The sequence below is a fragment of the Brachyistius frenatus genome, unplaced genomic scaffold, assembly GCF_029030835.1.
Source record: "Brachyistius frenatus isolate BFR_SWC_R1_liver_20210118 unplaced genomic scaffold, ASM2903083v1 Contig_118, whole genome shotgun sequence".
In the NCBI taxonomy this organism is placed as follows: domain Eukaryota; kingdom Metazoa; phylum Chordata; class Actinopteri; family Embiotocidae; genus Brachyistius; species Brachyistius frenatus.
In genome coordinates, this window is record NW_027210717.1 from 1,146,677 (window position 1) to 1,162,534 (window position 15,858).

A 15,858-nucleotide genomic window follows, 5' to 3' on the forward strand; every position below is an offset into this window, starting at 1 on the left:
GCCCCTTCTTCACGGTTGACTTACGCATCAACTATTCATCACAGAGGGCATTGCATCAAATTGAATCATTCCTCCACTCTGCATTTCGCTCGGCGTCCACCGCTACTATCGATCGAATTTCGCCCGAAGTCCCGATCGCTTCACAACATGGTGCATATTATAAAATAAACAGCATTTAATAAGGTTAAAGTGTTCAACCTTTTTTATTTAAACAGGCCTATATTTTCCTATCGTGTTCAACCAAAAGTGCCACAAAATTACTGAAACTAATCCCATATATTTTTGTCTACAAGACTGTCTGGTAGAAATCATGTATTTATTTTATTTTGACTCTTTTATTCTTAAACCCCGGTGAAATGTTGGGAAGGTTTTCAGGTATGAAAAACAGATGCTGCCCAGGTGTAATTCAGTGGCACTAAACTACACAATACTCAAGTGTCACTCAAGTGACAAAGCCAGAGTAAATTTTGCAAATAAATTTGACCAAATATCTTGAGTATAAATGTATTGGTTGTGTTAGTTTTCTTTTTTACATTAAATTGTCAATCAACAACATTTGTGTAGATTTTTTTTTTTTAAGTCCTTACTGGAATCAACTGTAATAAAAAATGTAAACGTTATTGGAGCTGTGAGGTGCTCTGGATAAAAGCATCTCGTTGACAGAATGCTGCATTCGTAAAATTGAAGACAATGAAAGAGGAAGTACGAGAAGTACCGCCTGCAGGGTTGTTCAATACCTCCCAATCAGTCCATCCTGACAGCGCACACAGACAACACTTTATTCCAATACGGACTAATATACTTGCGGCTGAGACAACTGGCACGTCTTTGCTTTAAAGAATTTCACTGCCTTCCTGATTTGCAAATACGCACATCAACACATCAGTCTCTTGGTAGACACAATAACTGCATTACATGAGAGGTACAGACACGTAAAACCCAAGAAGAACCCTGCAGAGACCGCAGAGATGTGACTGGACACGAATGCAGCCGTTGAGTTTGTGTTCAGATCATCCTGCAGAGCAACAGAGGAGATGCTTCCAAAATAAAACATCTGGCAACCATCCAGAACTGTTCGGAATGAACTGAGCCGGCCATCTTTGCAGTGGAGCAACTGGTGACTCAATGGATTAGGTATTGTAAACACACTGCTACTCTGTACCCATCTTACTGAGGCTTTGTGGATGTCAAGCACTACTCGAATATACCACATATTAGAAGCAGCACCCCTTCAGGCCACACCGTCGCAAAAGGTCCAGATTTATTGCACTGAATATTAGGGATGGACACGATTTTCAAATATTTGAACAGTCATTAAAATATGAAAAATAAATTAGTATATGCGACTGTCGTTCTTCCTGGTTTTCCCCGTTTTTACTGGCGCTTGGTTGTAATGCGTTACTCCCGTCAGAAGGTGGCGGTAACTGGCCTAAAAGCTGTCCTCCAGTCCCAACTAAACAACATGGGGAGAAGAAGAGCACGGCGCTCCCAGTCTCCGGAGGTGAAGCTACGTGGTGCTGTCAGGTGAAGCTAGAATATAAATCCACCACAGATAAGCACCGACATTGTAGAGAAACACTGAGCAGACCACTGATCAATAATCAACGGCCACATGAAGTGAGTTTGATGTTGGATGGGCAGCACACGTTATTTCTGCATAGCTAACTGACTGTTGGTCACTCGTAGCTGTATTACCTTGGTGCCACCGGCTAAAACCCTTCATCACAATGCAATGCCCTCTTTCGTCCTCGGAGCCAATCATGTAAAGACGTGGCCCAGATTTAAGTGAAGCGACATGACTGTGAGCGAGAGCGGCCTTCATGGACGGCATCCACTTAAAGCCTGCAGAATTGCAGTATTGTGAGAAGGAATGAATGTCCAGTAGCAGAAGATTACATCCCTTCCAGTCTATTGATTAGAAAAGCTGGAAATCAAAGAAGTGTTTGATCTGGTATTCAGGTTTTTTTTTATATATTCTGGAGGAAACCAGCACCAAACAGAATCTACACAGAGGAGCTGGAGCCGAGATGCAGAGTCCCTGCCCCCCCTCCAACATACTGCACTGGTCCAGTATGGTCATTTACAGGTTTGGATTTGATTTCAAGATAAAGATTACACTAAAAGATAATAAAAAATTAAAATTAAAAAAAAGGACAGCAAGCGTTGAAGCAGCATGTGTGTTTTTTGAGACAGAGTTTCTTGTGACAGACCGTCTCTGTGGGCAAACAACCAAAGTAATGTCATAATGGAAAAAGCGAGTTCCATGAATAATGAGTGAGCTCTCTCCACTACGGGGCCCTCAGCGGTGCCAGGTGTCCAGGCTTCCTCCCCGGTTTGCATCATCTCCATCACCTCCCACCAAACCAACGGGCCTCTAGCAGCGACACGCCTGAGGGAAGTCTGATATCGTTTGCCGTCTCCGCCTGTGGGAGAAAGCCATGTGTCCGCAGATCTAAGACACTCTCCACAAGTGAGTTCAGATAAAAATCATCAGACTGCAAGCTTTCAGGGGAAACCAATAAAGCAATAACAGCAACTAGACAGAGTGTGTAGCGCAGGACTCAGACCCACCGGTGGATTCCCTCGTGTGTCGGCAGATTAAATCCACTGAAATGACTTCGGTGAGGTCACTCAAAGCCACAAATGAAATCTATAAAAAGTATCAACTCGGCGAAACAACAGTCCAGATCTTCACGAGCTGGTCGTTCAGCAACGAAATGAAGTTTAGTTAGTTAGAGCCGCAAAATATTTAAAGAGATTAATTGTTTAGTTAAATCAGAGTTTCAAAATAATGCAGATGTCAGGACTTTCCAAGGTAAAGTAAAAAAAAAAAAAAAAAAAAGTTCAATTAACAATGAAATAAAACTGCAGCGGACCAAATCACAGCTTCTGGGTGTTTTGCTCAACAAATTGCTGACAGTTCATCAATTACAACCTGCATCTTCCACTGGGGGTCCGACATGTTCCTCTGCACGGCTTCATATCCCACCGGGAGCATTTTCTCAGCCCACTTTATCTTACTTCCTGATTTGCTTATGTTTTGTCTGTCGATTAAATGTTAAATGTTTTGTCTGTTTTGTGGTTATTGTTGTCATTCCCTACTTTGTACTACAGCTTACAGACAAAGCTAATACAGCTTGCTGTGTTTTTAGTCATCAAAAACATCAATCCTGCTATTTATTTTGTAACTATTTCACAAACCGTGTCCGTAGCGGGAGGAGAACGTATTTATTTTCCAAACTGAAAGCCCGCGGGGGGAGACGGTGACGTGCTGAAGTGTTTAATGATCGGAGACAGAAACGGTGGAAAATAGCCATTCAAATAGTGAATTTTCTGATGATTAATCAAGTAAAGAAAGACAGGACCCATTAAACCTTGCCATATATCCAGAATCAAATCTTTCCTAATATTCCTGATTTCATTTCAACTCATTAAGACTAACACCGACTTAAAGAACAAGAGGACTCTCGGTTTGCAAACCAGTCGGACCGCAAAATGGCAGTGATGTGGACTTCCACTCAGAGGAGAGCAGCGTGTGTTCAGTGATCAGATCCTCTGCTGGACATCTACAACAACTGCCTGTGAAACCTGACCCGTACTTCCACTGACTCAAAACCTCGGCTGGGTCGATCGCTTCGAGCCTAAATTTCGCGTGATTGATGTTCGGATCCATTTTTCTTTTCTTAGTAGATTTAAAAAAAAAAAAAAAGAGTACAATGAACACAAATATGGAAGAACCTTTTTGTCTCTAAGCACAGACATCATCCTTTAAACACTTTGAAGTGAGCATCAGTCTTTGCTGGGTCTTCCTCCGCACTGAGTCAAAGCTCTGTGTCTCTGAACCCAGCATGAACTAGGTTTCCTTCACAAGGCCAAGAGTTACACTGGCTTGAACCGTACACCCTCTAAACAAAGGCTGCGTTTGTATCTGTCCTCAAAATCAGCTCTCCTCATTGTTCACAGGAAAGGAGGAAAAGAGAGAGAGGGGGGGGGAGGCAAGCGAGGGCCTGGCAGTGAACTGGAGGTTATCTGAGCCCGGTGCCACAATGAGAGTCCCGGTCCGCTTGTTACCACTCCGGCCTCTCCTCCTCTCTGTGGACAGATTACGGCTGGAAGGCGTCTAGTGAGCACATGCAGCTTTCCACGTTTTCTTTTCAACGACTGCGTGGAGGGCCTGTTTATAAGAGACCAACTGTATGGAAACTGATGCGTATGTGAAGCTCGTGTCAGGCAGGGAGAGCGCTCACTTTCAGCCTGATGCAAGACAACATGGCGCCAACTTGTTCTGGGAGGGGAAATCTCTCCACGTTTCACATTTCAGAGTTCCTGACGTCAGTTTAAAACACTAGTTAGGATACATGTGCCGTCTGTCTGTGATGGGCTTTACAATCAACATGCAGCACTGAAGCCTTCACTTTAAGTGGCAAAACATCAAAGTTATTTAAATCCACAATTCACACGGTTTTCATCCAGTCACCAGGTGTGTGTGTGTGTGTGTGTGTGTGTGTGTGTGTGTGTGTGTGTGTGTGTGTGTGTGTGTGTGTGTGTGTGTGTGTGTGTGTGTGTGTGTGTGTGTGTGTGTGTGTGTGTGTGTGTGTGTGTGTGTGTGTGTGTGTGTGTTACAACCTGTCCATGCTACCCATGTTTCCCGAGGCAGACTCGCTACACTACTCGTCAGGTGGACTGTTAGCTCGATCAGCAGCAGAGCTACTAACATCAGCATCCTTACTACTTCCGGTAGACACAGCCTCCCCTTGCCCGGCCAACAGCAGAGCAAAGACTGGCTCCTATTAGTTAGGGCAGCAATCCTAAAACATATGCTCTACTTGGGCAGCCCGTCAGGTAGATTAACACCCAGGAAGAAAAACATCACTTGCTTTCAGCTTGCTTCACTCTTTTTAACTCATCCATTTTTGGCCACAACAAGTTGTGTGAAGCAGCTTCCCTCTGTGCAGCTGCTGAGCTGATATCCTACATGATGTAGCATTTAGGGGAAATGTGTAAACTGCAGCGTCGACTGATAGTTTGCATGTGAGGCATTTAGGGAACATCTTTAAATATGAGCTACAGAAAACAATCTGGGTTACACTCCACCCTCTAACTCTATAAGTCTCTGCATGCCCGTTGGTCGCACACCGCACCACCCACCACCCACCAACCATCACTGCACCACCCACCACTGCACCACCCACCAACCACCACCGCACCACCCAGCACCCACCATCCAGCACCCACCACCCAACAACCACCATCCACCACCCACCAACCACCATCCACCACCCACCAACCACCACCGCACCACCCAGCACCCACCAACCACCACCCAGCACCCACCAACCACCATCCACCACCCAACAACCACAACCGCACCACCCAACAACCACCATCCACCACCCAACAACCACTACCGCACCACCCAGCACCCACCATCCACCATCCAGACGGGATACGCCTCATCAATAATAGTAGTCATATGTTTTGTGAAGAGTGGGATGCTTGATTCTTTGCCTCGTGTCTCGTTTGTATTTTACTGGCCACCCTGTGACCAATAACGGGGAGACAGATACCCACAAGAAGCAATTAAAAGGAAGCACAGGAAAGCACATGCAGACACACACACACACAGACATTAATGAACAGAAAAACACATGCTGCAGATGAACAGTCAGACACTCCAACAAATGGAAACACACACAAACAGCATCTATCCACCATTTAGCAGCAGCTCATAAAATAACAGGCGCCTCCGGCCAATTTACCAGATGGAGGGTTTCAATTTGACACAAAAGCCTCATAAGCATGCGTCCTCTCACACACACACACACACACACACACACACACACACACACACACACACACACACACACACACACACACACACACACACACACACACACACACACACACACACACACACTCACAGCAACCTTAGGCACAAACATACACATAGAAACCCAGATACACAAACAAGTCAAACTGACATCTGGGGCTGAGCAATATTTCAATATTATATCAATATCATAGTATGAAAGAAGACATCTTACATTTTGAATATGATCTTGCGATATGGCACATGTTCTGCCAATTCTCTCAATCAAGAGCAGGGAAGAATATACAAAGGCAAAGGTTATGCAGATGACCCCTAAACGCCTAACATGCAGACCATCAGTTGAAACTCCAATCTGCAGATGACCCCTGAATGCTTCACATGCAGACTCTCAGTAGATGCTACAATTTACAGATGTTCCTTCAATGCCCCACATGCTTCACTAAACACTAGCTTGCCAGCTACAAACAGGGAGGCCTCTGGTCCCCACTCAAGTACTGTAGAAAGTATTTATGTTTTGCGTGTTTTAAAAATGATTTAGTTTGAAAAGAGTGAAATTAGGTGTTCTGATGACCTGAATTAAATCCCATTGATTTTATTTCCCTACAGCCTTATGATATTTATATCTTTATAAAGCTGTGACAGTGATATTTTTACAAGTACCTTCTCCAACATGACAGCAGAAGAGCATAGAAGAAGACTTCAGATGAAGGTACAGCGGCAGCAAGGATGTGAGCAGGTGTAAAAAAAGAAATACTACTTTTTTTTGGGGGGGGGCATGTCCACGCTGGTAAATAAAAGCCAGTGTATATTTTAGTATGGTGCCCTGTGTCTACCAACGCGTACCTCACCAGTGGCAGTTAGTGAGATAAGGAAATTAAGGATTTCATGGACTTAAGATGGAGTAATTTTCTATATAACACTGTTCAACACGCTGTCGCCAATTCATAATATCCAGAGGAGGCTGAATATTCTACTTTACTTCAGAAGTTCAAAACCCAGCATGTTGTTATCTTCTGTTTTTCCATGAACAATAATGCACCCAAATTTGACAAATAATTGTTTTAACGGAGAGCTTGTTAACGAATTATTCAAATCATGAATGTTTAGTCTAAACTCACTTAAAATTAAGTTACAGGATGTTCAGCCTAATTGACCATCAAGTGATTTTTGTTTATTCATTAAAGCAGCTACAAATCCTATTTTTCCTGTAGCAACTATATGAAATTACAATGTAAAAACACAGAAAAATGAAAGGGGCCGTGCTTAGTGATGAATGCACAGACAAACCTGCAGCTGCCTTCTGCTTTAGGGATCTTCAGTGACCTTCAGCTCACTGTTAAGGTGCATAGTCATCATATTTACTGTTTTGGTTCACGGTTCTTTGTAGGTGTCTGTATTCATTCAACAAGTCTCTCCCACTACGTCCACCAAACAGCAGCAAGAAAGACATACTAAGAATGGTGGGAATAGTGGAGCATTAGCAGCCAAAGACTCAGATATTTTACTCGAGTGTTGGCAGAGAGCAAAAATAGAGACTCCACACAACTTCAAATAAAGGAAAAATGTCTCTGTAACTGCTAGATGTGTAATAGAAACTGCTAAACGAGATGTATACTGCATCACTGTAAAAGGTGATGTACTGTAGGTCTCATCATCTCTCGTGCCACCTTCAAGTTCCCAAAAAGATCCGTTATAGGAAGCCGATGCTGTCGTTCGATCATTTTAAACACTTCTATGTGTGAAATGTGTTTCTGATACAGAATCTACCTTCAGACATGTAGAGGGTTCAACTATCATTTATGTATTCAGGACATTTTCATGACAAACTAACACAATATCTTTGCACACTTTCAAAACAACTCCTGCACAGATTTGCCCACTGGATACGGTCTGGTGAAATATTATCAGGACTTCAAACACATTTCCCGACTTCCTTTTATCTGCCGTTTCAGTGACGTGATCTTCTGTTCGCAAACACTTTCTCCAAAGTGATCTGTATCCTGCTGGAGGCATTATCTCATAACCTTGTCCACGAGAGAAAATACTGTGTGTGTGTGTGTGTGTGTGTGTGTGTGTGTGTGTGTGTGTGTGTGTGTGTGTGTGTGTGTGTGTGTGTGTGTGTGTGTGTGTGTGTGTGTGTGTGTGTGTGTGTGTGTGTGTGTGTGTGTGCGATATTAAAAAGACGGAGTACGAGCGCATTCATGCATCGATGTGTGATTTACAACTGTGTGAGCAAACTGCCGACGGGCCCAGACAGCGGCGGCAGCGAGGGGACGCGGCGGCTTACCGAAGATGTTGGTGGAATGTCCTTTCTTGGCGAGGGGCTTCAGCTCGTTGTGACCCCAGCCGTACTGCCTGTAGCTGTCCCACGCGTGCTTCATCATCTAAAACGCAAAGGCAACAAAACAGCACATTAGAAGATAAAGAGTCTCCCGACTTGTGTGACATCACAGCCGGTAATCCGGCAGCTCATTTGACTGTCTCTCTGAATAACGGCTTGGTAAAGATGGCGGGATAATAATGCTTCATTTAGCAATCACACTGCTATAATTTGCTTTTCGGCCAAATTAAATCTCATTTATGACAAGCTGTTGTTGCTGGATTTAGTCAAGTTGTAACTGAAGCAAGAATAAATTCAGTACAAAACAACTGTGTTGATTCTCAACCAGCAAAAGATAAATACATGACTTGGAAGTGATCATCGGTTTTTACTATTACAGATTATTCATTTGTGCATAATCACAAAGTTCTGCAGGCGTTGGAGGAAAATGTTGTAATCTAAAACATTATTATTATTATTATTTGGTTGAGTTACTTCTGATCTTAAATTAATTTGCACAGTTTTTAAAGTCGTTTTGTCTTTTTTATACAAGTAGTAAAGACAGTTTGGAGCAACATTTCTCACGCCGCAATCAAAAATCAAGTTTGAAAGTAAAAATATATTAACTGAGAATAAAAATATTTGGATTGCAAACAAATTATCGCTTACAGTTTTACTGGTTTAGGTCTCAGTCTTTAGAATTTTTCTTGTGAAACCTGCCAATCAAAGTTTTGTGAATCTTAGGTTGAGTTGGCTGTAGTGGGCGGGGCCTACACTGGTGGATGAGACAAGAGTTTCTATTGGTGGGTTTGGCTGTCGACACACCTCGCTCCCTCTGACCGACAGCAGCGTGGCGAACTGCATGGACCTCATTTTATTGCTCTTCTATTCCTATATATATATATATATATATATATATATATATATATATATATATATATAGAGAGAGAGAGAGAGAGAGAGAGAGAGAGAGAGAGAGAGAGAGAGAGAGAGAGAGAGATATATAGAGATAGATATATATATATATATATATATATATATATATATATCTATATAGATAGATAGATAGATAGATAGATAGATAGATAGATAGATAGATAGATAGATAGATAGATAGATAGATAGATAGATAGATAGATAGATAGATAGATAGATAGATAGATAGATAGATAGATAGATAGATAGATAGATAGATAGATAGATAGATTTAAAAGCATTTCAATAGAAAATAGCAATGTAATGACCTTCATGTAACTGAACACAGTCCTGTCCTGCTGAGGGTTTATAATGAGTGAGGTGGATCCAAGTCAAACCAACCAATAGAAACTCCAGTCTCATCTATGAGTGTAAGTCCCGCCCACTACTTTCAATTCAACTCACAACCCAAAAGCTTTTGACTCGGAACTAAAGAGGTCTGATTCACAATCCAAACTTTTAGTGACTCGATAAAGAGGCTGGTTTAATTAGCATAATTCTCAAGTCTGTGGCCAAAACAAAAAAAGACTGTGAGGGAGAATTTGTTTGCAAATGAAAATAATTATATTTTCAGTTCATATATTTTTACTTAATTATTGAATGCAGTGGGAGGAATTTGCCCTCAAAATGTACAAAAGTACTTCCATACACATCAGGGCCAAACTATCAATGAATCAGTCAACTGCAACAGGTCTTGTAAAAGCAGTATATGTTCATGGAAATGGGACATCTTCAAAATAATGGTAAAAAGTTAAGAACACTGCAAATTCATGGAAAAAAGTAAACACATTGAAAGATGTTTCGTTTTCATCGGAGGACAAGAATTAAAATAAACTTCAAATAATGAAGTAAACGTTCACAGGTAATAATAGTTGATCAGGTCCAACGAATAGTTATCGAGTCGTACTCTTTCTTGAAATGCCCGTTCGTCGTCTGAGGAAACACACACACACTTCATGGTTTGAAGAAATGCATATACATACGTTGGTATGATAATACATTCAGCACAAACTGAGGCTGTGTTTTCAAACATTGCCCCCCCCAGACATTTGTCTGCTGGATGGAAGAAAATAAGATTCTATTCCTCATATGACCTTTGCGAACGAGAAGCTCGGGGAGGATAAGGAGAGCAAGAGATCGTGAGATGAGCTCTGACACTGACACGGAGGCTGATGCCGAGAAGAGGCGCTCCGAGGCAAACAGGGAAGATGACACAGCCAAGGAAGGAAAGAGCGCCAGCTTCTACTGAAGCACTGCTGCTCTCTTTCACTTCCAAACCTCTTTTTCTTCCTCCACAGTCCTTACTCAAGTGGCTTCGACAACCCTCAGAAAACTCAATTTCCTGTCTCTGTGGTCCTGTCAGTCACTGTCAGGCTCCGTGGAGATCTGTTGATTACCGTCTCCGTCGGTCGACCTGGCGGCCGTCCTATCTCTCCATCTGCCAGCCGCTCTGTCGCTACGTGGCTGTTAGCTTATCATTTCATTTCAGTCATGATCTTGATGTTGACAAAGTGGCTAAATAGGCAGTGATGCCCTGCGTGCAGCATCAGACGGGCACACAATTGTTCTTCCTTTGTATATTTGGTTTTACTACAATTGAAACTAAATACCAAAAACTTTTGTAAAAACGGGGAAAGCAATAACTTTCATGATGAAGTATTCTGAGTTACGTCGCTTCCTCAACATCAGCGCCTGTGTTACATGCGTGTTTGTGAGCACGGCTACGTGCGCATTTGAAATTCCACTACTGGCCTAAAACTTGAGTAAAGCGCATGCATCAAATTCAGTGTCCAACTCAAGAAATCAGCAACTGAAACCCTTTAAATGCTTGAGCAGCGCCATGCCGGGCCAAATGTGTTGAGTGGAATTCCCGTTTGACGAAGGGCCGAACGTTACCGCCCCGGACCACCGAAGACGTGTCGGGTCACGTGCACAAGCAGGAGGACGTTGGTAGTCTGAAGGGTCGCCGTTTAGACACCGCGGAGGACGTCCAGAACGGGACATCCAGGGAGACTTCCCGGCGTGGCAGGACTGCTGGGAGCTAGGACCGGGACCGCTAATGTCACACAAAAATATATTGGGTCAATGGAATTGCCGTTACATCGACTGAATACCCTTTCTTGTGTGTATTTAAATTTGTTGATATTTATTCTGCAGATTGTGTAGTGAAGCTTCTCAGTAGCAACAAAGTTCTATTCATGCACGTCTATCTGTTTAAATGTTACCGTCCAGTCAGAGATCCCAAACCATCTCTGTGTGAGAGATGATCAGTGTTCTGCAAAAGGAGGGATGGTAGAAACTAAACAAGCCGTCAGAACCAGCTCGGCTTGAGTCGTTAGGACACGCCAGCATGTAGCTCCGGGACCGCCTGCCTATATAACGGTCAGCTACCTTTAATATGCCCTCATAGCAAGCTGTGCCAGTTTCCCTCCCTGCTTAACTGCCTGCCTCTTTATGCCACCATGCAGGGATGAGTATCCAGATCCTCTTCCAACCTTCTCTCTCCTTGGAGGAGGCATCCAGCCAAGCTAATAAAGACAAGGGCCAGGAGCTTCATTGTGTTCTTGGCCTTGTGGCTTTCCATGACGCACTCCATGCACACACCGAGGACTATAAATCAATTTAATACACACCGTGACATGGACACTTAGGCATTGGCCAACTCCTTCTCATATGTGTTGATTGGATGCTTCATCAAATTTTGATTGGCCCATATGCCAAGGACATGCGCTACAGTGTGGGGTGCTTGATGATGTTGACAAACTGCTTATTTAAAAAGGACCTTGGAATACTAATTGGACATTAAACTATAAAAATCTGTGATTGATTTTGATAGCTAACGCTTCTCATGCCATTGCAGCATCTTGAGAGCCACGTGGAAAGGATGGAAACATTGGTCAGCATTGGCCCAAGTGGCCATTTCACTCCACAATTAGAGCTGAACCCCGTCAGCATTATGTACTTTATTACCTAACTGTGTTCAGGTCATTGGTTTGGTTTCACACTGAGCTGTATGGTTAAATCTGTGCAAATAAATTGCAAAGCAATTATATAAAATGATCCATCTTCTTTTTCAGTATTTTGAGATAAGATCCATTGGGGTTGTCATGATCCCAAAATTTTAGTAGTCGGTGCCAATATCACAAAAAGTAAACAATTCTCAATTTTGATACCATGCTTAAAAAATAACCAATGAATTGAGTGAGTTTCCACTTGAAATCCTGTGCTTGCATGTAACTGTATCAGCAGCAGAGCTGTTAGCTCTGGCGACGACGGCGGTACATGGACTGTGTCCTCGCCACTCGGCAGATGCTGAAGTTTTGGCCTGATTTTCTAAAGTTTTATGCCAACTTTTTTACCATTAATAATTTAATTTGGGGTTTTTGTTGCACTCCTATTTCACTCGCAGTAACGTAACAAGTCTCGGAGTCGCTCATTTCACCCGTGTGTGTAGCGGGGCTGAGAGCCGATGAGATGAAGGGACGAGAGACAGCACGACCGGAAAGAAATGAAGTGAAAAACAGCACATTTTGTGTCTTCCAGCCGGGAGCAGCGACTCCTGACTTATACAACTCGCAGCGGACCGGTTTCTCGCCTTGTTTTCTTCCGTCGGTACCATAAGAAACAAGTACCGTCGCGTTTTCAGAATTTTGGTACCGACTTGTTACTTCAGCCAGAGATGATGAAACTGTTCATGGCTCACTTAAAGAGAGGAGAAAATGCCTCAAAATGAAGATGTATACATCCATATTATCCAATAACATCCATCCATCCATTATCTACACCCATTTATCCTCTACAGGGTAATGGGGTGTGTTGGGTCGTATCCTAGCTGACCTTGTGTGACGGCAGCTGTAAAAGTCTTGTATCAAAACCCGTATCTGAACAACATAATATGATTTGGTTTTAGTTGGTAGCTCTGAGGTCTGGTGGCTCTTTTTCAAACTTTTCCAGACAACACGCTTTCTTGAACTTTTAATGATGAGACTCGGTCTCACTCACTCACCTTTCCTGTCACACAGAAATCCAGTTTTTTTACGTGAACTAAACTCATTAAGCAGACTATGACACTCAAAATCCTGCAATCTGCAGGAAGTTGCTCCCTTTGAGTGGTTTCCATGGCAGCGAGGAGCAGTCCTTTGAAAAACAATGCAGGTACCATTAGGGAACAGCAATACAAGAAAGAAATGTTCCGTCTCTAAACCAAACTGAATACAAATCACTTGCCCCAATCAAAACCCGTCTACAGAGGTAATGTGCAGTTAATAAACAATGTTCCACCCACATTATGTCAATCGTGTCGACCTCATGATCACTTCGTGCTCTGCTGGCTTCGCCGTCACACCGTGGGATGAAGAGAGACACTTCAACCCTGACAACTTTCCAATGTAACACAGACAGATAAACACAGTCTGCTCCTTTATATAACTCATCATATTTTCTGTGGCAGCTGCTTGGTAAAGCTGGAATCACTGTAATCCACCACAAATATATAATTTATAATATATACTTGTGAAAATGCATTTCTGTATTATTCACATTTTAATACTTTCGCATTATTTAGGTAGTAAAATAACCAATTTCTATTCAAAATCCTGCCTCAACAGTTTGCAGTGGAACGGGCTCCTACGTGCTGCCAATAAATGGACAAAGTAGTGTGCAGTTTCTTCCATGAAGTTTACAGTGCAGATTTACCAACACTGAGATAAAGAGCTTTTTCATTCGATCCGAACCGTCATGGGAGAAGTTTCCTCCTCTGGAATTGACTGTTTGTGTACTATTTTGCTGCAGTCTTACTGCAAGTCTTCAAAATCCTGCCTCATTAGTACCGTTCCAAGGGTCTGCATGCCTGAGGCACAAACTACTTCAAATGCAGAAAGAAGCAACATTTACTTTGGTAAAACATTGTCAAATGTGTGGTTGCAGCATTTCTTCTGAAGCAGACAAAGAAGCAGGACTCATAGTACAATAGTTTTACAAATACTGAGAAAAAAAAAGTATTTGTCGCTTCAAAAGAGCTGAAAATAAAGAGTAAATTTCAAAATGATGTCAAATATACTGTATATCAGGTTTAAGCCGTGTGATCTAACTTCTGTCTACATTTTGAGTACTGGGTGGTGGATATGTGGTGCATGTCTCATTGACAATTTCCCCCCCTGATAATTAGAGCTCAACTGAAATAACAGCCGGTCAATTTAATCACCTGACATTGGCCCATCACAGATATTCTTGTCTGAGTATATGTTGGCCTCCATGCTCCCATATGAAAACTTTTATTTGAACATAACGCAGAAAAATAATTAGAAAGTTAATAAAAATATGAAAGATATTTTCCAAGTTTTAAAGTTTGAGTGCACTGATGTACGTGTACAATAAACTCAAATATCTGCCTTCATTGCATGTCTTACACTTACAAGTGGAAAAAGTGTGGGTTTTGATCAATGTTTAAAATGGACTGCTCTGCTTTATAATATGAGACATGTTGCCAGTAGGTGCAAATAAAGACACTTTGCCCGATGACTCGGTGTTATGAATATCACCTGTTATATAATTTTGCTCACATTTGCCAAAATCAAGCCTCACTTACAAAAATAACAATTTATTAGTCTTAAGCTGGCTTTACTATCTCTACAGCACACTGCACACAAACAGAGCACGGCAACGGGAGGTGCGTGGAGCCGGGGGAAGCGATAACCTTTGTAAGTAAGTATTCCAGCTTTTGTTGCTTGATCAACATCAGTACCAGAGTTCCACATGTTTTCGTGACCACAGATGCAGGCAAATCTGCGATTTCACTTGAGCAGAGAGCACAAATCAAATGTTGTGTTTTACTTGGGACCCAAGACGGTTTGACAGGCCGGGGGGTGGGGGGGGGGGGGGGGCATCCAGGCCGGTTGTTCACCCTGAATCATCTGGCACCCAAAACTCCCTGCTGCTTGAGCTCTACTTATATTTTAGTTATAAATTATAATTAGTTAATGATTTCTTGTTCCTGTTTTGGCCACTATAAGAGGCACACAAATATGTATCCTTATAATAATGGCCATCTTTGGTTTTGGGGTTAGAACAGATGTTGCAGGATGCAGGACTTAATTAGACAATACCAGCCTCATTACCTTAATCAGTCAACCTGCCTCCTGATCAAACATACTAACATGCACACACACACACACACACACACACACACACACACACACACACACACACACACACACACACACACACACACACACACACACACACACACACACACACACACACACACACACAGGATCACAGGACAGCTTAATAAATCATGTCTTGTCTTTCTTTGCACCAGACAGGATGGGGAAAGCTGCTCATTCCTGAAGGATCCCATCTCCATTTTGCTGCTGTAAATGTATTAATCATGTAACATTATATACTTGAGGTCACTTTGGAACAAACTGGAAGCCCAGAAGTGGCCCTATGTTATTAAAGTCAGAGTCTGAGGGAGATTAAAAAGCTCTCCTCTCCTCCCTCATCCTATCAAGTGATGAGCTTCAGAGTGAAAAGTGAAGTCTCAATATGGTGCCAGGTTTGATGCAAAAGGCAGAAGTGTTTCTCAGTGTGCAAATTTATTAAGTGAACGAGAGGAAAATTGTGTCAGTTTGATGTTTATGTCCTTTGCAGAAATCTATAAGGTCTAAATGCTGCCCAGGATCAACTCTCAGCGTGTGGAAAACAAGAGTGCTTGATCATTGTTTTTTGAAAT

The 15,858-nt window shown here is 42.4% G+C and overlaps 1 protein-coding gene across 1 annotated transcript in view; it reads right to left on the bottom strand.

Annotated features, from left to right (window-relative positions):
- Positions 1 to 15,858, bottom strand: part of man1a2 (mannosidase, alpha, class 1A, member 2) — a 148,293-nt gene that overhangs the window by 85,067 nt on the left and 47,368 nt on the right. Inside the window, exon 4 of the mRNA XM_069713409.1 lies at positions 8,118 to 8,214. Coding sequence (XP_069569510.1) covers positions 8,118 to 8,214 — 97 coding nt within the window. The remainder of the gene's footprint in view (positions 1 to 8,117; positions 8,215 to 15,858) is intronic.